Source organism: Rhinoderma darwinii, chromosome 4, assembly GCF_050947455.1.
Source record: "Rhinoderma darwinii isolate aRhiDar2 chromosome 4, aRhiDar2.hap1, whole genome shotgun sequence".
In the NCBI taxonomy this organism is placed as follows: domain Eukaryota; kingdom Metazoa; phylum Chordata; class Amphibia; order Anura; family Rhinodermatidae; genus Rhinoderma; species Rhinoderma darwinii.
This window is the reverse complement of record NC_134690.1, coordinates 248,652,228-248,676,684: the sequence shown is the minus strand read 5'-3', so window position 1 is coordinate 248,676,684 and position 24,457 is coordinate 248,652,228. Positions and strand designations below refer to the sequence as shown.

At 42.0% G+C, this 24,457-nt stretch overlaps 2 protein-coding genes across 2 annotated transcripts in view; one reads left to right on the top strand and one right to left on the bottom strand.

Annotated features, from left to right (window-relative positions):
* The window catches only part of TMEM200A (transmembrane protein 200A), a 178,020-nt gene that overhangs the window by 142,523 nt on the left and 11,040 nt on the right, over positions 1–24,457 (bottom strand). The window lies entirely within an intron of this gene.
* TMEM244 (transmembrane protein 244) overlaps positions 22,816–24,457 on the top strand; it is a 158,029-nt gene continuing 156,387 nt past the window's right edge. Inside the window, exon 1 of the mRNA XM_075863716.1 lies at positions 22,816–22,899. Within this exon, the coding sequence (XP_075719831.1) occupies positions 22,816–22,899 (84 nt within the window). The remainder of the gene's footprint in view (positions 22,900–24,457) is intronic.

The following is a 24,457-nucleotide window of genomic DNA, read 5'->3' as shown; positions in this document are numbered from 1 at the left end:
TTAAGTAGTGTTAGTTCTGGAGTAAGAGTAATGTCTTTGGCTAGAAATTTTCTTAAGATGACTTGGACCTTTTGCAAAAATGGGAGTATTAAGGGACATTCGTACCATATATGCAAAAGCGCACCCTTTGCTGTTCCACATCTCCAACAAGTGGGAGAGTAAGACGGATCAATCTTATTGAGAACCTCCGGAGTTTTATACCACCTCGCTATGATCTTATAATTAAGTTCCTGGATTCTTGTTGAGATTGAGAAAGAGTGAGAGTGGTTTAAGATTATTTTGGTTTGTTCTGCTGAGAATTTAGTGTCTAGGTCTTTCTCCCATCTTGAGATATATGAAGGTGGATCTGAGGTTAATAATAATGACTTGTATAATTTCGATATCATACTCTTGACCGGTTTTGGTTGGGGACCAAATTTTGATAATAAATTATATGATGTTGAGTCAGTAATCTCTGGTGAAAACAGTCTGACTGCTTCCAGGATCGTTTTGTCGTCTTGTTCACTTAAGTTTGAATCCTTAAACTCGGGCAGATCCGTTAGTTGGTGTACAATTTTGTTGTTTTTAATTAAATGTTTTACCGCTAAGGTAGCTAATGTTGGATTATCAGAAATGGTCTGTTTCAAGGATCTCAATTTGTTAGGTATGAGAAATGAGAAAGGCGTCAGTTCACAGATATTTGGGACCATCAGGTTTTTCTTGTTAAGTTTGTGCCAAGTCCGTAGAGTGAAATTTGCCAGAGAGTTTCCGATTGTGTTGTATTGAATTCTATTGTGGGGGGTGATCCACATATATCTTTAAAATTTTTGGTTATTTTTAATTAGATAAATGCTTCCATAGGTATTCTTCAGCAACTGGGCAACTATGTAGAAGTATAGGTAAAGTTTAAAAATACATTAAAAGTTTTCCATAATTAATGCTTCATTATTTGCATTCTGTGATTTTAGATTTAAAGGGTTTTCTGGAATTTTAAATTGATAGCCTACCCTTAGCAATGTATGATCCTTGGGGTCTGACCACCAGGATCACAACTGCTCAGCAGTAGAATGGGGCAGATTCACTGAGTTGTTTACTGCAGTGCTGGTGCCCTTCATTTAGCTAATCATCGGTGTCCCGGGCCCCCACGGTCATATATTGATGGCCTTTGCTAAGCATCAATGTAAAGTTCCGGAAAACCTCTTTAACCCCTTAGTCACCAGCCTATTTTAAGCCTTAATGACCAAGCAATTTTTTACGTTTTTCCATCGTCTCATTCAAAGAGCTATAACTTTTTTATTTTTGCATCGGCATACTTGTATAAGGTCTTGTTTTTGCGGGACAAGTTGTATTTTTTAATAGCACCATTTTGGGGAACATATTATTTATTGATTAACTTTTATTAACTTTTTTAGGGGGGGGTAAAAAAAAGCAGCAATTTCGCCAAACTTTTTTGTGTCTTAAAGTTACGCCATTTACTGTGTAGTATAAATAACACAATAACCTTATTCAGTGGGTTGTTATGATTGCAACAATACAAATGTATCTCGATTTTGTATGTTTTACTAATTTTACACGGTAAAAACCCTTTTATTTAAAAATTACTTGTTTTTGTGTCTCCATATTTGAAGAGCCATAACTTTATTTTTCTGTCTGTCGCTGCAGCTGTATGAGGGCTTTATTTTTGCGAGATGACTTGTAGTTTTTATTGGTGCCATTTTGGAGTACATGCGACTTTTTGATCGCTTTTTTTCACTTTTTTTAAGCCAGAAAATAGCAATTCTTGCATTGTTTTTTATTTATTTTTTATGGCGTTCGCCGTGTGGGTTAATTCATGTAATAACTTTATAGTTGGGGTCGTTACGTACGTGGCGAAACCAAATATGTGTAACTTTTTATTAATAAAGCATTTTGTACGGGTAGGTTTTTAATTTTTTTTCACTTTGGATTTTTATTTATTTATTTATTATTAATTTTAAACTTTTTTTTAAAGTTTTTTACTAGTCCCACTAGACTTTACTGTGTGATCACCTGTTCACTTTTATAATACACTGCAATACTTCTGTATGGCAGTGTATTCCTTGCCTGTGCGTGTAAAATGGACAGGCATCTGCTAGGTGGCCTTTATTAGGCACCCGGCTGCCAGAGAAGACACCGACACCTTGTGATCTTATCGCAAGGTGCCAGTGGGGTGAGAGAGGGAGCCCTCTCCCTCCAAAACCACTCAGATGCGGCGCTCGCTATTGAGCGCCGCATCTGAGGGGTTAAATGGATGATCTCGATACTTATTTTGATCTTGCCTGTTCGAGCAGGGCTGCTCCCAGCTCTCAGCTACCTCCAGTAGCTGAGAGCAGGGAGATTTAACGGCTCCCTGCTCTATTTATTTATTCCGATGCAGTGCTGTAAAAAGGCTACTACATCGGAATAAAGCCCGTTAGTGGCCGCGGTCACTAATGGGTTAAGCTAATTTTTTTTTTAACTACTGTATATGCCTTTGGCAAATATGTTTTCCATAGCTCAATATTACTACTTGGAAAGCCTAGGAAATTCTATATACACCTGAATCTTCACATCACATTCTGATCTCCATGTAACCATTACCTTTTCGACTAATGAAAATTAAGCAGTTGTGGGACAAAAATATTCTTATTTTCTTATATGTTACAGATTGGCAATTGTTTATTGTTTAGTTCATTTATACACATATATAAAAATTTAGATGCAGTGATAATACTAGTTTATGGGCAATGCATGTACTTTTTGCCATGAGGCAAATGTTTCTTTCTGATAATGTAAAGTACTAGTTTACACAACTGAATAGAAATGTACAACTTTGAAATTGTATATATCAGTTATTCATCTGGTCCTCCATAGAGATTTATGAAAAAAAGAAGAACGGATACAGAATTTCACAGGAAAGAATAACACAGCTTGAGTTTAGTATTCTTTCCTGTAAAAATACTGTAAAGAACACGCTCTGGAATTGTTATGTCTTTCTGTTCCACTAAAATAGCACCATCTCTTTTAGGGAAAATAAGAATGAGGACTAAATGTGATATAGCGTCAAACGTTCTCCTTCACTTGCACTCACATGTGAATACAAAAGCTTGGTAGGCATGACAGTATATATAATTGAGATTTGTTATATTGTGATAGAGTTTCTCTGGGGTGTTCATGGTTAGTGAGGATAAGCAAATGTGAGGCCATTGTAACGGAACATCATTTTAACAAGTCTACTAGTATTTAAATTACAGTATACATTGGTAAAACAAAATGAAAACATAGAAGAATGAAACCTGAAAACATAGAGGAATGAAAACTATAGAGCCATGCATACAATGTCTGTATGGAGGCATACAGAGGCTTGAGGGTCATTTTATATGTCCCGATATGGGATGTGAAAACGAGGATAGCTTGTTGATCTGTGCTCGTTTGCTCATTTCACAAAGAGCTATGACAACAATCGTTCGTTCCCATACATTTCCATCATGTCGGCGGCAAATCTCTATGTTTACACAGGGAATTGTGCTGCTGACCTCATAAACGTGCGTTTGCTCATGCATCGGTTGATCATTGCCCTGTGTACACAGGGAAATTATCAGGTATGAGCGTTCATATGAACGCTCATTTGCCCAACTATTGGTAAAAAGGGCTTAAGGCTCTAAACAAGCAATTCTTCCAGTGAAGAAAACCCATGGCATCCTATGACTTATTTATCTGATTAATTATGAATCCAACTTAAAAAAAACCTCTTTATGCCTTATTATCAACTTGGAAACACAGAGTTACAGTATGGCCCCATACACTTCTACACCGATTACTCAGATGTCGTATAAAGCATTAAAGGCTATGCATCTAAACTTTGAAAGACATTTTATTTTTATATAAAAAGGTAAATCAGTGTGATTGGTGCAACTTTATGAATAGTTTTTATAAAAAAATATTTTTAATTTTTGAGATACGGTTGCTCTGTATTCTCTATACAAGGCAGTTGTATCGTTCGCTATGATCTGAATCCGTCAGTCCCGCAGACCGATTTCAGTGTCAGCGAGTCATGAATGATTCACCGTTAATCAATCACATCTAAGTTATGAACTCACGGTGCAACGTTTCAGCTCAATACGAGCCTTTCTCAAGCATAATAAAGTGACACACAGAACGCATATATATGCAATACAGGGTCATAAAGCCAATTACATACATATAATAAACTTGTGCAATAATGCTACAACAGGTATACAAAATTTTTATATCAATAGGATCCCTTATGGATGTGCTAATACATGAATAGAAAAATAAATTAAAAAAGATTACATAAACATAGTATAAATAGTGCATTCACTGTAATAAGGCCAATCAATCAGATGGGCTACATGTGTGTGATGACATGTGATAGTGTAAGAAAACAGGTGTATAAAATAAAGTTAAAAACATCTTACCCTCGCTGGATCGGCTGATAGCGTTGTGCACTTTCTTACTACATGAAAACTAAGCATTGCGTAATCCTAGCACCTGTGTGTATGAGTCATCGCATGATACGTCATTATACGCATGCGCATTGTCTACCAGAGGCGCTAGTCGCCATATTGAAAGAGGGCTATACACCCACAAATGTTTCCCATGGATGACGTCGGATCCTGTCCGTCTCAACTATGAGTCATTGGACATATCGTGGATTCGCATCTGCGCAATGCCCATTAAGGATCGTCGGACCCATTTTGAAAAAGGGCAACATCACTCCATATGTTGCACATACATCCCATCCACTATAGAGTCTAATTAGTCAAATATAAAACGATGTGAACTATATATACTATCTCTGTAAACTGAGAATAAATATTATGTCTCAGACCAATAATCCTTATACCTCATCTATAATGATGGGGATTTAGGAGCACATATGGGTATATATAAAGCTCATAATATACAGACACAGAGATTTACACATCGTCTTAGAGATACTGTGGACGGAAGACATGAATAACATATATGAGAAAACTTTTCAAAAAATAGGATGCATATAATCAGGTATAAGAGTAGTGCAAATATACAGCCTCAACCGATCCTTGAGGCAAATCTTGAGAGTAATATCTAGGATAAAGAGAAGAAGGAGAAAAATATATAAAATAGTCTGTAGGACATTGACAATATATATCAGACCTACTCATTGTAAATAGCATACAAAATATAATTATATTATAGATATGGTCAAATTATTTCCTATTCTCCTAATGCACAGAGGAGGGGGAGGAACAAGGGGAAGATGATAAATGCACGGGCAGATGTTTAAATCAGAATGTACCACTGGATTATCTAGAGAAACTTGGAAAGATCTTGAAGTCTATATTAAGACCTCTAGGGGATAAGGTGTCTAATTTAAAAATCCATTCCAACTCCAATCTTTTCAGTTTGGAGATCCTATCTCCACCTCGTCTATGGCGCGGTACATGATCAACAATATATAACTTAAAGTCATTCTCGCCATGGTTATTTTCCACAAAATGTTTAGGTAATGGTAGGTCAATTTTCTTGGTACGAATGGTGGACTTATGGTTGTTTATACGTTTTCTGCAATCTAGAGAGGTTTCACCTACATACAATAATTTGCAAGGACATTGGATAATATATATTACATGGTCCGATTTACATGTAAGATGATGTTTAATTTTGTAGGTAGAACCTTTAATAGGATGGGTGAACACCTCGCTCTTAACCATATTCCTACAATTATTACAACCTAAACACGGGAAGCAACCAAATTTTTTTTGGGGGCTAATAAAGACTGATAATTCTTAGTCAAAGAGCCCACATCAGCATGTACTAAACGATCTCTCAAATTTTTGGTCCTGCGATAGGCTATACGTGGTGGGACCTCAAATTCCGGGATTTTATCAAAAGAACTCCTAAGTATCCCCCATTCTTTTTTAATGATGTTGGCAATATCATTGCTCTTATGAGAGTATGTAGACACCAGTGTTAGTCTATGGGAGGGCGATTGTTTGCGATTTTGCAGAAGATCATATCTCGAAATCCCCTCCATATGATCTTCTGCAAAATCGCAAACAATCGCCCTCCCATAGACTAACACTGGTGTCTACATACTCTCATAAGAGCAATGATATTGCCAACATCATTAAAAAAGAATGGGGGATACTTAGGAGTTCTTTTGATAAAATCCCGGAATTTGAGGTCCCACCACGTATAGCCTATCGCAGGACCAAAAATTTGAGAGATCGTTTAGTACATGCTGATGTGGGCTCTTTGACTAAGAATTATCAGTCTTTATTAGCCCCCCAAAAATTTGGTTGCTTCCCGTGTTTAGGTTGTAATAATTGTAGGAATATGGTTAAGAGCGAGGTGTTCACCCATCCTATTAAAGGTTCTACCTACAAAATTAAACATCATCTTACATGTAAATCGGACCATGTAATATATATTATCCAATGTCCTTGCAAATTATTGTATGTAGGTGAAACCTCCCTAGATTGCAGAAAACGTATAAACAACCATAAGTCCACCATTCGTACCAAGAAAATTGACCTACCATTACCTAAACATTTTGTGGAAAATAACCATGGCGAGAATGACTTTAAGTTATATATTGTTGATCATGTACCGCGCCATAGACGAGGTGGAGATAGGATCTCCAAACTGAAAAGATTGGAGTTGGAATGGATTTTTAAATTAGACATCTTATCCCCTAGAGGTCTTAATATAGACTTCAAGATCTTTCCAAGTTTCTCTAGATAATCCAGTGGTACATTCTGATTTAAACATCTGCCCGTGCATTTATCATCTTCCCCTTGTTCCTCCCCCTCCTCTGTGCATTAGGAGAATAGGAAATAATTTGACCATATCTATAATATAATTATATTTTGTATGCTATTTACAATGTTTAGGTCTGATATATATTGTCAATGTCCTACAGACTATTTTATATATTTTTCTCCTTCTTCTCTTTATCCTAGATATTACTCTCAAGATTTGCCTCAAGGATCGGTTGAGGCTGTATATTTGCACTACTCTTATACCTGATTATATGCATCCTATTTTTTGAAAAGTTTTCTCATATATGTTATTCATGTCTTCCGTCCACAGCATCTCTAAGACGATGTGTAAATCTCTGTGTCTGTATATTATGAGCTTTATATATACCCATATGTGCTCCTAAATCCCCATCATTATAGATGAGGTATAAGGATTATTGGTCTGAGACATAATATTTATTCTCAGTTTACAGAGATAGTATATATAGTTCACATCGTTTTATATTTGACTAATTAGACTCTATAGTGGATGGGATGTATGTGCAACATATGGAGTGATGTTGCCCTTTTTCAAAATGGGTCCGACGATCCTTAATGGGCATTGCGCAGATGCGAATCCACGATATGTCCAATGACTCATAGTTGAGACGGACAGGATCCGACGTCATCCATGGGAAACATTTGTGGGTGTATAGCCCACTTTCAATATGGCGACTAGCGCCTCTGGTAGACAATGCGCATGCGTATAATGACGTATCATGCGATGACTCATACACACAGGTGCTAGGATTACGCAATGCTTAGTTTTCATGTAGTAAGAAAGTGCACAACGCTATCAGCCGATCCAGCGAGGGTAAGATGTTTTTAACTTTATTTTATACACCTGTTTTCTTACACTATCACATGTCATCACACACATGTAGCCCATCTGATTGATTGGCCTTATTACAGTGAATGCACTATTTATACTATGTTTATGTAATGTTTTTTAATTTATTTTTCTATTCATGTATTAGCACATCCATAGGGGATCCTATTGATATAAAAATTTTGTATACCTGTTGTAGCATTATTGCACAAGTTTATTATATGTATGTAATTGGCTTTATGACCCTGTATTGCATATATATGCGTTCTGTGTGTCACTTTATTATGCTTGAGAAAGGCTCGTATTGAGCTGAAACGTTGCACCATGGAATAAAAGGATCTTCACTTTGAAAATTCGGTAGTGCTGTTTCCATTTCTTCTTTGTCTTGACTGAGGGGTCACTCGGACTGTGACCCAGGAGACGTGCACCCTCTTGAAAAATGTATCCTGTGCTGCTGATCTATACGTATCTAAGTTATGAACTCAGATGTGATAGATAACAGGTGGGGACAGTGGCGTAGATATAGGGGTCGCAACAGGGCCCCCGTTGCCACACAGCGATGACCGCGTTGGTCCCGGTTCCAACTGTATCTGCGCCCTCAGGACGCAGATACAGTTGAATTCAATACTGGAACAAGGAGCTGACTGGTCCTTGCTCCAGCATTCACTGTGCCATGAGCCATGAGCGGCTCAGCGCAGACAGACACGGATTAGTGACGTGATCGCACCTATCTGTGCCGAGTCACTTATAGCACAGGACAAAGGAGGAGAAGGCTCTCCTCCACTCATTGTGGGAACGGGGATAGGTAAGTAATTATTTTATTATTTTTCTATTAGACACTATGGGGCATTATACTGGCTATGGGAGGGGCCTCATATGGTGGCAGCTATAGGAGCATTATACTATATGGGGGCATTATACTGTATGGGGCAGCTATGGGGGCATTATACTGTGTGGGAGCATTATACTGTATGGGGGGCATTATACTGTATAGGGGCATTATACTGTATGGGGCAGCTATGGTGTCATTATATTGTGGGGGGCAGCTATGGGGGCATTATACTGTGTGGGGCAGTTATGGGGGCATTATACTGTGTGGGGCAGGTATGGGGAGCATTATACTGTATGGGGCAGCTATGGGGAGCATTATACTGCGTGGGGGCATTATTCTGTGGAAGTAGCTATGGGGGTATTATACTGTGGGGGCATCCATGGGGGCTGTTGGGCAAGGCAGCTGGGCATAGGCGCACACAGGCGTCTGGTGTTGTTGGGGGGGGGGGGGGTTAGGGGGGCCCAAGCTGAATTCCTGCACCTGGGCCCATGAGCCTTTAGCCACGCCCCTAGGTGGGGACACACTGTCACTGAACCAATCAGTCCTGCAGAGCTGATGGGAACAGGATTTAGCAAATGATACAGCTGCTCTGCATACACGATACAGAGCAGCTGTATCTGAAAAGCTAAAAATAAATTTAAAAAAAACAACTATATATAATGTTGCACCAACCAAAACTGATTGACCTTTTTATTAATAGCCTTCAATACAGCAATATGCATGTGGCTACCCTCAAGCACATATTTAGGAGTAAGCATATTTGTTTTAAAGAAAGAAGCCATAGAAGTTAGAATATTGAAATCACATTTCTACAATTTTTGGCTAGGCTGTTTAGAGTCAGTAAAATTAGAATGGAGAAAATGGCACCCTTCCACAATTAAGATATATGTGTAGAAAATCTATTGAGACAGTTCTGAATGGAATACAATGAAATCTCATGATTATGCCTGAACGAAACAGTCCAGCTTTCTGCTTCATATTTCAGCATGCAGATTATTTTGTGTTTGGTGGTTCTCTAAGAAGCGCTACAATTGTTCACTCCAACCTGAATGGCTGTCGCTGTCCTTGGAAAGGTGACGGGACACTTTTGTGATCATGAAAATAGGTGAGAAAATGTCACTTCTACACAATATGCATTGGAGCATTACTAATGTCTGCTGCAATAGATATTTGTTTGTTCTGGTTTACTGAAAAATTACGCATAGTTTTACAATTCACTTCTCCGTCTAGAATTTTATGCTTTTATATATGCCAAGGTCTTCCAGGAAAAGATACAAAATATTTGAACTTAACAGGTATTCATCTTCATGACCTTTACTGCTGCTTGTAGCAATGTATATGACAAAAATACTATATAATGTGACATGCACAAGAACATTAATGATTCCAGGGAAAAAGCATCAAAGGTCAAATTCAGACTAACAAAAAAAATATAATATATAAAATATAAAATAAGACTAACAATTGAAAGACTATAAAGTGGTCATTTGAATGTTGAAAATCATAAGGTCATACAAGTAAACAGGCTGAGTGAAAGAACGTATATCTTCGCACCCTGTGGAGCTGAATTATAGTCTACAACGTCAACTATCTCTTGAAAGCGTACCTAACCTTTCAGGTGACTTTTCAGAATAAGTTGTCATATGTGTGTACATGAGGAATAAGGCTATTTCTGGTCATTATACAGATGTAGCACTCTTCAACTTGACACTTAATTCGTTAAATACACTGTGGCAAGAAACTTTAGCTTTCAATGGCTTTGCAATGGCTTTTGTTGTGTTAAGTGATGTTATCATGCTAAAGCAAGTTATCAGGGTCAGGTTAAAGATTGCTACATCTGTATTACTAGTATCCTGCATTTTTTTCTTTAGCAGTTTTCCCCTCTGCACGCTCTCCCTCTAATTCTCAGTTTTCCACTTTTGATTGACAGCTCCTCGCCTTTCCCCAGGACACTAAATCCTGCGCTTGTGCATTGCTGTCCTCTTCTGGTGTGTGTGCACAAAGGGACACTGGATTATTACCATAAAAGACGCAAAATGTTTGCAGACGGTTATTTAAATTCGGAAGAAGAGTTTAAGAGAGGGGATAACGGTAATGAACTTTTGATAGCAGCGGCCAGTGAGGGATAAGTTCAATAGGTGAAATTCTGATGACAGGTTCCCTTTAATGTTGCTGCTGCTTCTGAGTAATGTAGCTGTAAATCCAGGAATGGGGTGAGAAGTGAGGCTGGGTTCACACAACCTATTTTCAGGTGTAAACGAGGCGTTTTACACCTCAAATTACGCCTGAAAACACGGCTCAAATACGTCGGCAAACATCTATCCATTACTTTCAATGGGTTTGCCGACGACCTGTAATTTTACGCGTCGCTGTCAAAAGACGGCGTGTAAAATAACAATGTCGTCAAAGACGTGCAAGACACTTCTTGGGACGTAATTTGAGCCGTTTTTATTGACTTCAATGAAGAACAGCTCCAAATTACGGCCGTAATTGACGCGTCGCAAAACGTGAGTACGAGCAATTACGTCTGAAATTCAGGAGCTGTTTTCTCCTGAAAACAGCTCCGTAATTTCAGCTGTAATTGACGTTATCGTGTGCACATACATTAACACTTACTAGAAGCTGCAGCAGCATTTATGTGTGTCTTTCTCTCACTCTTCTCCTGCTCCCTACTCCCCTTCTCCTCTCCATAGACTTCTATGGGCAGCATGTAACTTGATCCTTCAGTGAGCTGAGAATCTGTCGCGCCTCTCACGACGGATTTAGCAGTAAATTCCGTGAGTCAACAGTGTGGATGAAGGGTGATTAGAAAAGGAGAATGATAAATTTCTAATAAGATAAATTACAAAGTTTTTATAACCGATTGTAATTTCTAATAAAATGACAACGTTTTTAGAACCGATTGTACTATTGATTTATGCAAAGTTGTTGAAAAGGTAGTGACCAGGGGCGTAGCTAAAGGCTCATGGGCCCCGATGCAAAAATTCTTACTGGGGCCCCCCCCCCCGCAAACTTCTCATGGCCGACGGTCCGCAGCTTTCAGCTCCTAAGTGACCCAACAATGCAGCACTAGAAGCCGGGTGCGTCACTAAGGCTGGGTTCACACACCCTATTTACGTCCGAAAATGCGGCTCAAAAGCGTTGGCAAAAATCTGCCCATTAATTTGAATGGGTCTTACGAAGTTCTGTGCCGACGGTCATTTTTTTTTACGCACCACTGTCAAAAAGGCGGCGCATAAAAAAGACGCCCGCGTCAAAGAAGTGCCTGTCACTTCTTCAGACGTAAATGGAGCCGTTTTCCATGGACTCCATGGAAAAACAGCTCCAATTACATCCGTAATGGACGCAGCGAAAGACGCCTGCACATGCCATTACGGCTGAAATTAGGGTGCTGTTTTCTCCTGAAAACAGCACCGTAATTTCAGCCGTAACAGACGCTGCCGTGTGAACATACCCTCAGGGCTTAAAATGTCAGGGGAAATAGCCCCAATACATATGTGTCCGCCCCAAAAAAATGTGTATATGAGACAGCATAGCATATCTATAGCACTATGACCCTATAAACTATGGATAGGATTAGATACAGTGGCTCAGCAGACAGTATCACACATGATAGGATTAGATACAGTGGCTCAGAAGGCAGTATCACACATGATAGAATTAGATACAGTGGCCCAGCAGACAGTATCACACATGATAGGATTAGATACAGTGGCTCAGAAGGCAGTATCACACATGATAGGATTAGATACAGTGGCTCAGCAGACAGTATCACACATGATTGGATTAGATACACAGCTCAGCAGACAGTATCACACATGATTGGATTAGATACAGGGCCCAGCTCGCTGACATTGCGGCTCCAGTGCTGGACCCAGGACAGGTAAGAATAATAATTTTGCTTCTTTATGTGTTACTGATTATTTTTGTGTGTTTGTGTTTTTTTTACAGGTTCGGTTGTTGGACTTCGGATACGAGGACTTCAATGACGGCGGTTTTTTTATTCTCAATAAAATGGTTAATGAGGGTTGTGTTTTTTTATTTCAATAAAATATTTTTTCTATGTGCTAGTATCTTTTTAAACTTTATTATCACCGCCTTAGTAATGGGCGTTGGCTGATTGACAACCTCCATAACTAAGGCGGGGCTTAATGTTAGCAGGTGCAGAGGCCAACACTAACCCCCATTATTATCCCGGTACCCACCGCCACCAGGGCTACTGGGAAGAGCTGGGTACGAACCAGTACCCGACCTTCTGTAGTGACGGGCAGGCACTGGGGTGGCCGCAGGCTGGTATTAGGCTGGGGAAGGCCAAAAACAGTGGCCCTTCCCACCCTTGTAATGCTGCCTGCTGCTGTTGTGTTGCATCTGGCTGGTTATGAAAATTGGGGGGGACCCCACATTGTTCTTTCCAATTATTTTTTATTTTTTTTTAAATGACGTGGCGTCCCCCCATTTTTCATACCCAGCCAGATACAATAAAGCAGCAGCAGCCTAGCATCACCAGGGTGGGAAGGGCCACTGTTTTTGGCCTTTCCCCTCCTGATAATACCAGCCTGCGGCCACCCCAGTAGCCGACCATCACTACAGATGGTCAGGTACTGGATGGTACCCGGCTCTTCCCAGCACCCCTGGTGGCGGTGGGTACCGGGGTAATAAAGGGGGTTAGTGTTTGCCTCTGCACCGGCTAACACTAAGCCCCGCCTTAGCAATGGACGTCGTCAATCAGCCGGCAGCCATTACTAAGGCGGTAGTAATATTGTTTAAAAAAAAACACAAAGACATAGAAAAAATATTTTATTGAAATAAAAAAAAAACCCACACAGCCCTCATTAACCATTTTATTGATAATAAAAAAAAAAGCTATCATTGAAGTAGTCCTGGAATCCGACGTAGTCCAACGACCGAACCTGTAAGAAAACACACAAAAAAAACGATTAGTAAAACATGTGTTAGGCTTAGATACAGGGCCCATGTGTGATACTGTCTGTGGGACCCTGTATTTAAGCCTACCACAAGGTAGGCTTAGAAACAGGGTCCAGCAGACAGTAATCTTATACAGTATAAGATTACTGTGTGCTGGGGCCCTGTATCTAAACCTACAGTGTGGTAGGCTTAGATACAGGGCCCAGCAGACAGGATCACACATGGGCCATGTATCTAAGCCTACCATGTGATTGGCTTAGATACAGGGCCCAGCAGACAGGATCACGCATGGGCCATGTATCTAAGCCTACAGTGTGGTAGGCTTATATACAGGGCCCACCAGACAGGATCACACATGGGCCATGTATCTAAGCCTACCATGTGATTGGCTTAGATACAGGGCCCAGCAGACAGGATCACACATGGGCCATGTATCTAAGCCTACCATGTGATTGGCTTACATACAGGGCCCAGCAGACAGGATCACACAATCTGTGATCCTGTCTCATGGGCCCCCTAAGCCTGATACATCGTAGGCTTAGGGGTTGTGCAGTCCCTAAACATTGATGGCCTATCCACAGGATAGACCATCAATAGCTGATGTGTCGCCCGGGACCCGCAAATCAGCTGTTTTGAAGGGGCCGCAGCACTCGTACAAGAGCTGCTTCCCCTTCATTTCACTACTTGCTCACACTGTGAATCGCCGACACGGATTCACAGTGTGACCGGAATGAAGTGACAGGAATGAAGGGGAGCAGCTCTCGTACGAGTGCTGCGGCCCCTTCAAAACAGCTGATTGGCGGGTCCCGGGAGTCGGACCCCGCCAGTTAGGGCTAACCTTACCTTCCTCTTCGGCCGCGGCGGGAGTTCTGTCGTCTCGATGCTGTGCGCGGCGCATAGCGCTGTGACGTCATGCGCTGCGCACAGCGCTTGACGTCAGGACCTCCGCTGCCATCCGGAACCAGGAAGGTAAGTAAAGTATGTTACTATAGTAACAGGGGCCCGCGGCCCAAGTTACTATAGTAACTTTTTATTGATGTGGTGCGGGGGGCCGTGGGCCCCCCTGGCTTCGGGGCCCGGTCGCAATTGCGACCGCTGCGACCCCTATAGCTACGCCAGTGGTAGTGACCATGTAATGGTAGTTCTTAGTGATAACAAAAATGCAGCTACAGGAGAAATAGCTTGATAAGCTTATTGCAATGTGTCCTGCTTCTGACACCACCAGCAATCACATGTCATCTGTGGGGGAAGATAACAGCATTTATTTAATTCCCCTAGAGAGCCTCCGCAGGGCAAATTATACATTACACAGTGTCAATTTATATCAATTGACCAACTATGTAATGCACAGACATGTTTCGTCCTCCAGGGCAGGAGATGCTTTTTGTAGCTCCTGGCCATCTTAAACTGTGGACCTCCATCTATGTATCCAGAAGTTTCTAATAGGATTCTAGAAAGTGGGTTATCTAAAACACCCTCTTTAATGACATTCCAGTAGAAATCAACGTATAGTAAACTTCATGTTAGGCCTCATTTACACGAGCGTAATATACGCGCGTGCGACGCGCGTGCTTTTCACGCGTGTCGTACGCACCTATATTACTCTATGGGGGCATGCAGACAGTCCGTGAGTTTTGCTCAGCGTGAGTGCGCTGAAAAAAACTCACGACATGTTCTATAAATCTGCGTTTTTCGCGCATCACGCACCCATTGAAGTCAATGGGTGCGTGAAAACCACGAAGGTCGCACGGAAGCACTTCCGTGCGAACTGCGTGATTCGCGCAAGAGCTGTCAAACTGTAGGTAAACAGAAAAGCACCACGTGCTTTTCTGTTTACAAACATCCGAACGGAGTGTCTTACAGATGACCGAACCGAACTTTACCGGGTTCGGCCGAACTCGTTTTGACCGAACCCGGCAAGAGACAGTCACTGTGCAGGGTGCTGAAAGAGTTAAACTGGTTCAGCACCCTGGACAGTGACTTCCGATCCCAATATACGTGAATGTGTAAAAAAAAAAAAGTTCTGACTTACCGATAACTCCCGGCTTCTTCCTCCAGTCTGACCTCCCGGGATGACAATTCAGTCCAAGTGACAGCTGCAGCCAATCACAGGCCAAGCACAGGCTGCAGTGGTCACATGGACTGCCGCGTCATCCAGGGAGGTGGGGCCAGATGTCAAGAGAGGCGCATCACCAAGGACGCGTCACCAAGGACGCGTCACCAAGGCAACGGCCGGGAAGTTCTCGGTAAGTACGAACGTCTTTTTTTTTTAACAGGTTACTCGATATGGTGATCGGAATGCACTGTCGAGGGTGCTGAAAGAGTTACTGCCGATCAGTTAACTCTTTCAGCACAATGGACAGTGACTGACGTCGACTAGCCTCATCTCTATGATGGCGGCTGCGCGAAAATCACGCAGCCGCGCATCATACACGGATGACACACGGAGCTGTCAAGTGCCTTTTGCGCACGCAAAACGTGAGTACGAGCAATTACGTCTGAAATTCAGGAGCTGTTTTCTCCTGAAAACAGCTCCGTAATTTCAGCTGTAATTGACGTTATCGTGTGCACATACATTAACACTTACTAGAAGCTGCAGCAGCATTTATGTGTGTCTTTCTCTCACTCTTCTCCTGCTCCCTACTCCCCTTCTCCTCTCCATAGACTTCTATGGGCAGCATGTAACTTGATCCTTCAGTGAGCTGAGAATCTGTCGCGCCTCTCACGACGGATTTAGCAGTAAATTCCGTGAGTCAACAGTGTGGATGAAGGGTGATTAGAAAAGGAGAATGATAAATTTCTAATAAGATAAATTACAAAGTTTTTATAACCGATTGTAATTTCTAATAAAATGACAACGTTTTTAGAACCGATTGTACTATTGATTTATGCAAAGTTGTTGAAAAGGTAGTGACCAGGGGCGTAGCTAAAGGCTCATGGGCCCCGATGCAAAAATTCTTACTGGGGCCCCCCCCCCCCGCAAACTTCTCATGGCCGACGGTCCGCAGCTTTCAGCTCCTAAGTGACCCAACAATGCAGCACTAGAAGCCGGGTGCGTCACTAAGGCTGGGTTCACACACCCTATTTACGTCCGAAAATGCGGCTCAAAAGCGTTGGCAAAAATCTGCCCATTAATTTGAATGGGTCTTACGAAGTTCTGTGCCGACGGTCATTTTTTTTTACGCACCACTGTCAAAAAGGCGGCGCATAAAAAAGACGCCCGCGTCAAAGAAGTGCCTGTCACTTCTTCAGACGTAAATGGAGCCGTTTTCCATGGACTCCATGGAAAAACAGCTCCAATTACATCCGTAATGGACGCAGCGAAAGACGCCTGCACATGCCATTACGGCTGAAATTAGGGTGCTGTTTTCTCCTGAAAACAGCACCGTAATTTCAGCCGTAACAGACGCTGCCGTGTGAACATACCCTCAGGGCTTAAAATGTCAGGGGAAATAGCCCCAATACATATGTGTCCGCCCCAAAAAAATGTGTATATGAGACAGCATAGCATATCTATAGCACTATGACCCTATAAACTATGGATAGGATTAGATACAGTGGCTCAGCAGACAGTATCACACATGATAGGATTAGATACAGTGGCTCAGAAGGCAGTATCACACATGATAGAATTAGATACAGTGGCCCAGCAGACAGTATCACACATGATAGGATTAGATACAGTGGCTCAGAAGGCAGTATCACACATGATAGGATTAGATACAGTGGCTCAGCAGACAGTATCACACATGATTGGATTAGATACACAGCTCAGCAGACAGTATCACACATGATTGGATTAGATACAGGGCCCAGCTCGCTGACATTGCGGCTCCAGCGCTGGACCCAGGACAGGTAAGAATAATAATTTTGCTTCTTTATGTGTTACTGATTATTTTTGTGTGTTTGTGTTTTTTTTACAGGTTCGGTTGTTGGACTTCGGATACGAGGACTTCAATGACGGCGGTTTTTTTATTCTCAATAAAATGGTTAATGAGGGTTGTGTTTTTTTATTTCAATAAAATATTTTTTCTATGTGCTAGTATCTTTTTAAACTTTATTATCACCGCCTTAGTAATGGGCGCTGGCTGATTGACAACCTCCATAACTAAGGCGGGGCTTAATGTTAGCAGGTGCAGAGGCCAACACTAACCCCCATTATTATCCCGGTACCCACCGCCACCAGGGCTACTGGGAAGAGCTGGGTACGAACCAGTACCCGACCTTCTGTAGTGACGGGCAGGCACTGGGGTGGCCGCAGGCTGGTATTAGGCTGGGGAAGGCCAAAAACAGTGGCCCTTCCCACCCTTGTAATGCTGCCTGCTGCTGTTGTGTTGCATCTGGCTGGTTATGAAAATTGGGGGGGACCCCACATTGTTCTTTCCAATTATTTTTTATTTTTTTTTAAATGACGTGGCGTCCCCCCATTTTTCATACCCAGCCAGATACAATAAAGCAGCAGCAGCCTAGCATCACCAGGGTGGGAAGGGCCACTGTTTTTGGCCTTTCCCCTCCTGATAATACCAGCCTGCGGCCACCCCAGTAGCCGACCATCACTACAGATGGTCAGGTACTGGATGGTACCCGGCTCTTCCCAGCACCCCTGGTGGCGGTGGGTACCGGGGTAATAAAGGGGGTTAGTGTTTGCCTCTGCACCGGCTAACACTAAGCCCCGCCTTAGCAATGGACGTCGTCAATCAGCCGGCAGCCATTACTAAGGCGGTAGTAATATTGTTTAAAAAAAAACACAAAGACATAGAAAAAATATTTTATTGAAATAAAAAAAAAACCCACACAGCCCTCATTAACCATTTTATTGATAATAAAAAAAAAAGCTATCATTGAAGTAGTCCTGGAATCCGACGTAGTCCAACGACCGAACCTGTAAGAAAACACACAAAAAAAACGATTAGTAAAACATGTGTTAGGCTTAGATACAGGGCCCATGTGTGATACTGTCTGTGGGACCCTGTATTTAAGCCTACCACAAGGTAGGCTTAGAAACAGGGTCCAGCAGACAGTAATCTTATACAGTATAAGATTACTGTGTGCTGGGGCCCTGTATCTAAACCTACAGTGTGGTAGGCTTAGATACAGGGCCCAGCAGACAGGATCACACATGGGCCATGTATCTAAGCCTACCATGTGATTGGCTTAGATACAGGGCCCAGCAGACAGGATCACGCATGGGCCATGTATCTAAGCCTACAGTGTGGTAGGCTTATATACAGGGCCCACCAGACAGGATCACACATGGGCCATGTATCTAAGCCTACCATGTGATTGGCTTAGATACAGGGCCCAGCAGACAGGATCACACATGGGCCATGTATCTAAGCCTACCATGTGATTGGCTTACATACAGGGCCCAGCAGACAGGATCACACAATCTGTGATCCTGTCTCATGGGCCCCCTAAGCCTGATACATCGTAGGCTTAGGGGTTGTGCAGTCCCTAAACATTGATGGCCTATCCACAGGATAGACCATCAATAGCTGATGTGTCGCCCGGGACCCGCAAATCAGCTGTTTTGAAGGGGCCGCAGCACTCGTACAAGAGCTGCTTCCCCTTCATTTCACTACTTGCTCACACTGTGAATCGCCGACACGGATTCACAGTGTGACCGGAATGAAGTGACAGGAATGAAGGGGAGCAGCTCTCGTACGAGTGCTGCGGCCCCTTCAAAACAGCTGATTGGCGGGTCCCGGGAGTCGGACCCCGCCAGTTAGGGCTAACCTTACCTTCCTCTTCGGCCGCGGCGGGAGTTCTGTCGTCTCGATGCTGTGCGCGGCGCATAGCGCTGTGACGTCATGCGCTGCGCACAGCGCTTGACGTCAGGACCTCCGCTGCCATCCGGAACCAGGAAGGTAAGTAAAGTATGTTACTATAGTAACAGGGGCCCGCGGCCCAAGTTACTATAGTAACTTTTTATTGATGTGGTGCGGGGGGCCGTGGGCCCCCCTGGCTTCGGGGCCCGGTCGCAATTGCGACCGCTGCGACCCCTATAGCTACGCCAGTGGTAGTGACCATGTAATGGTAGTTCTTAGTGATAACAAAAATGCAGCTACAGGAGAAATAGCTTGATAAGCTTATTGCAATGTGTCCTGCTTCTGACACCACCAGCAATCACATGTCATCTGTGGGGGAAGATAACAGCATTTATTTAATTCCCCTAGAGAGCCTCCGCAGGGCAAATTATACATTACACAGTGTCAATTTATATCAATTGACCAACTATGTAATGCACAGACATGTTTCGTCCTCCAGGGCAGGAGATGCTTTTTGTAGCTCCTGGCCATCTTAAACTGTGGACCTCCATCTATGTATCCAGAAGTTTCTAATAGGATTCTAGAAAGTGGGTTATCTAAAACACCCTCTTTAATGACATTCCAGTAGAAATCAACGTATAGTAAACTTCATGTTAGGCCTCATTTACACGAGCGTAATATACGCGCGTGCGACGCGCGTGCTTTTCACGCGTGTCGTACGCACCTATATTACTCTATGGGGGCATGCAGACAGTCCGTGAGTTTTGCTCAGCGTGAGTGCGCTGAAAAAAACTCACGACATGTTCTATAAATCTGCGTTTTTCGCGCATCACGCACCCATTGAAGTCAATGGGTGCGTGAAAACCACGAAGGTCGCACGGAAGCACTTCCGTGCGAACTGCGTGATTCGCGCAAGAGCTGTCAAACTGTAGGTAAACAGAAAAGCACCACGTGCTTTTCTGTTTACAAACATCCGAACGGAGTGTCTTACAGATGACCGAACCGAACTTTACCGGGTTCGGCCGAACTCGTTTTGACCGAACCCGGCAAGAGACAGTCACTGTGCAGGGTGCTGAAAGAGTTAAACTGGTTCAGCACCCTGGACAGTGACTTCCGATCCCAATATACGTGAATGTGTAAAAAAAAAAAAAAGTTCTGACTTACCGATAACTCCCGGCTTCTTCCTCCAGTCTGACCTCCCGGGATGACAATTCAGTCCAAGTGACAGCTGCAGCCAATCACAGGCCAAGCACAGGCTGCAGTGGTCACATGGACTGCCGCGTCATCCAGGGAGGTGGGGCCAGATGTCAAGAGAGGCGCATCACCAAGGACGCGTCACCAAGGCAACGGCCGGGAAGTTCTCGGTAAGTACGAACCTCTTTTTTTTTTAACAGGTTACTCGATATGGTGATCGGAATGCACTGTCGAGGGTGCTGAAAGAGTTACTGCCGATCAGTTAACTCTTTCAGCACAATGGACAGTGACTGACGTCGACTAGCCTCATCTCTATGATGGCGGCTGCGCGAAAATCACGCAGCCGCGCATCATACACGGATGACACACGGAGCTGTCAAGTGCCTTTTGCGCACGCAAAACGCTGCGTTTTTTGCGCGCGCAAAACGCACACGCTCGTGTAAATCAGGCCTTACTGTTGAGATTCCTCAAGTTTTTAAAGGCACTGACAGTATTTGGAGAGCAACAACTGCACAACTTCAGCTACTGGTTGATGTTCAGACTTTAGAAAAGAGTCAGTCAAGGTGCTGCCCTGTGGTTAGTAAAGGGATTGTATCTACAACAGAAAATAGCAAAACAATTGTTAAAACATTTATAGATGGTGCTTTTTTCAGATGGGGTCTAAACAGAAAAATTCAGTGGTCACATATCTTAGTATATTTGCTATACCACTTTTTTGAGACAGATCTAAGTTCAAATAATAAAATGATTAAAAAGACAGTGAATTAGGCATAAGTGTGTGTTATGACCTGAGACAATATTTATTTTGCTATTAAGCCTGAAGCCTAAGTCTGGGTTCACACCTCCATTTGCCATTCCTCCATCAGAGTAGCATGACGAGGGAATAACCATAAGCGCCGGTTCCATTGACCACGGACACCAACGGCGAGCGACGAAACCCATTGACTTTAATGAGTTCCATTTGGTTTTCCTGGGGTTGTCTGTGGTTTTACCAGAAGCAACAGTGCAGCATGCTGCGCTATTGTTTCCGTTATTTTTGACCGGATTTGGGATGGAGGCCTCTAACAGTGCCTTCAACGCAGACGTGGACAGGGCCTTAGGCGGTCAGCTTAATTTAAAAACACATCATACAGTACAATAACTCTTAGCATCTTTTGCATAATGTGAGTTTGCGCAATACAATAAAAAATATTTCACTGCTGTTTATTGTTGTTGGTACTATATTTTGATGATTACACTGGCAATAAAGAGGTTGTCCAGACTTAAATAAAGCTTAATGATTATGCACTAAAAAATTGTGCAACTTCCTAATTAATTTTTCATGATTTAAATAGCTCTGCTTGCTTTCGGTGAATGGGAACATTTATGCTTATACCCAGAGGCTGAAAACCTTTTGTGATTATGTCCACTTCACAAAGGTGTATGGCTCATTAGAAGAGAAAGTTCTGCTATAAGGTACTATATAACTAAATCATGCTCCAGGGACACATGATCAAGACTCAGACTTCAGCCTGTGGGTGTAAACAATGTTTTCATTCACTGACAGCAAGTAGAAATCTTGAAAATGGCGAGGAATTGAAATAAAAACTATATTAAAAAGTTCCATAACCTTTCATTACATAATGATAAAGCTGGTTTACATGGAACTGGAAGACCTCTAAACAACATGCGTAAAAATAAATGATATCTTAACCCAAAACTTAAACCTCTGTTTAACCTTCAAGGCTAAATGTCATAAATGTTATCCAATCACGTCATGGAAGCTGCAAGTAGTAAGTATAATGATATAATAATTATAAAATGTAAGCAGTTAACCCTCAGCATTGCCCAGATGACCTGTACACTCCACTATGTTTATTTCATTGGGGAAAAAAAGGGTGATATATCCTTGTTAAATGCAAATACCAAGAGAGCTACATGCTTTGCAGTGATCAGACCAAATACACTTGTCCAATCATAAACGGCCATTAAATTCAGCTGGTGGATACGTGTTATAGATTTATAGTGGAGAATACAGCGGAAAGGTATGTGAAATCTTCTAAACTATAATCCCAGCTATAGTAGCTTACAAACATTTGAAGTAACATAGTCTGTGAAGCTGAAAAAAGACATAAGTCCATCCAGTTCAGCCTATTATCTTGTAATGTTGATCCAGAGGAAAAAATAAATAAAAAACATGAGCCAAAAGCCATTTTTCCTCATCTTAGGGGAAAAAAATTCCTTCCCGATTCCAAATATGGAAATCAGAATAAATCTCTGAATCAATGACCCATCTACAGTGATCTAGTAACCATAAATTGTAATATTATTACACTCAAGGAAGCGGGGTTAAATAAAGCATAGGGAGTGGGATACAGCAGGGGTTAATGGGGAATTAGTGGGGGCCTGGGATTGTAAACCGAGTAGGAAGGTGACTAGGAATAAATACAGACCTAAGAATAAGGTGTCGGTGAGATCAAATGTATGCTGGCGAATGCAATCAAAATGGACGAGTTGGAGATTCTAATGACAGACATGGATGATGTAGTGGGCATAACAGAAACCCGGCTGGATGAGAGCCATGACTGGGTAAGAAAAATGTGGGGGGCTACACCGTATTCAGAAGGGATAGAAAAGGTAAAAAAGGTAGATTGGTTTGTCCGTTTTGTAAAATCCAGCCTAGGACCAGTCCTGAATGAAGACATTGGAGAAGACTGTGACAGTGTGGAGTCTTTATGGGTAAATATACATGGAGTGGTTAATAACGGTAAACTACTGATTGGAGTTTGTTATAAGCCACCGAACATAGTGGAACAGGCTGAGGATGAAATGCTGCAACAAATAGAAAAGGCAGCAAATAATAATGGGGTCCTTATTATGGGGGATTTTATCTATCCTGACATTAATTGGGACATAGGGGCCGCTAGATGTGCTAAAAGCTGGACATTTTTATACACAATTCAAAACAATTATTTCACTCAGGTGGTTAATAAACCAACCAGAGGGGATAATGTGATGGATCTGATCTTATCTAATAGACCAGACATAATATCAGATGTGGACCACAATATGGGAAGTTTTAATATCATTTTCAATAAAACAATACGAATAGGAGCAGCAAGAACCTGGAATTTTAGGAAATTAATATTCAATCGACTGAGGGAAGCGCTTCGTCTTGTTGACTGGGATCATGTAATGGTAAATAGGAGAATACTGAAGATAAATCGGGAGCTTGTAAAGATCTATTACATGAATCATGTTGTAAGTTTATACCCACTGGTAACAAAATGTCTAGGAATAAAAGGAGACCATTATGGCTGAATAGAAAATTACTGAATATAATAAGACAAAAACAAAAAGCATTCAAAACATTGAAGGCTGAGGGCTCAGCAAAAGCATTCCAGACTTACAAAGATCTCAAAAGGAAATGTAAAAATGAAATCAAGTTAGCAAAATTATCTACAGAAAAACAAATCACTAATGACATTAAAATGAATCCCAAATTTTTTTATACATATATTAATGCCAAAAAGAACAAATCTGACCATATTGGCCCTCTTAAAGATGAGCATGGGAATATAATTGTAGAAGACAAAGGGAGGTCTGAGATAAACACGTACTTTTCCTCGGTGTTCACTGATGAGCTGTCAGTAGCAGATATTCAGGGGGATAGTAATAAAGGTTCCCCACCCAATATTACCTGCTTAACACAGGAGGAAGTACAGCTGCGTCTGAGCAAATTAAATATTGATAAATATCCTGGCCCAGACGGCATTCATCCACGGGTATTAAGGGAACTAAGCTCAGTATTGGACAGACCCTTGTATCTCAACTTCTTAGACTCTCTTGTCACAGGATCAGGGCCACCGGATTGGAGGACGGCTGATGTTGTACCAATATTTAAGAAGGGTAAAATGGTGGAACAGAGTAACAGCCGTCCAGTTAAGTTTGACATCTGTGGTATGTAAAATATTTGATGGTATTCTAAGAGATGAACTGCAAAAGTACATAGCGGAGAAAAGTCTAATAACTGATAACCAGCATGGATTCATGAAAAACAAGTTGTGCCTTACCAACATGCTCAGTTTCTATGAGGAGGTAAATCTGTATATTGGTCATGCGGCTGATGTGACTTATTTGAATTTTG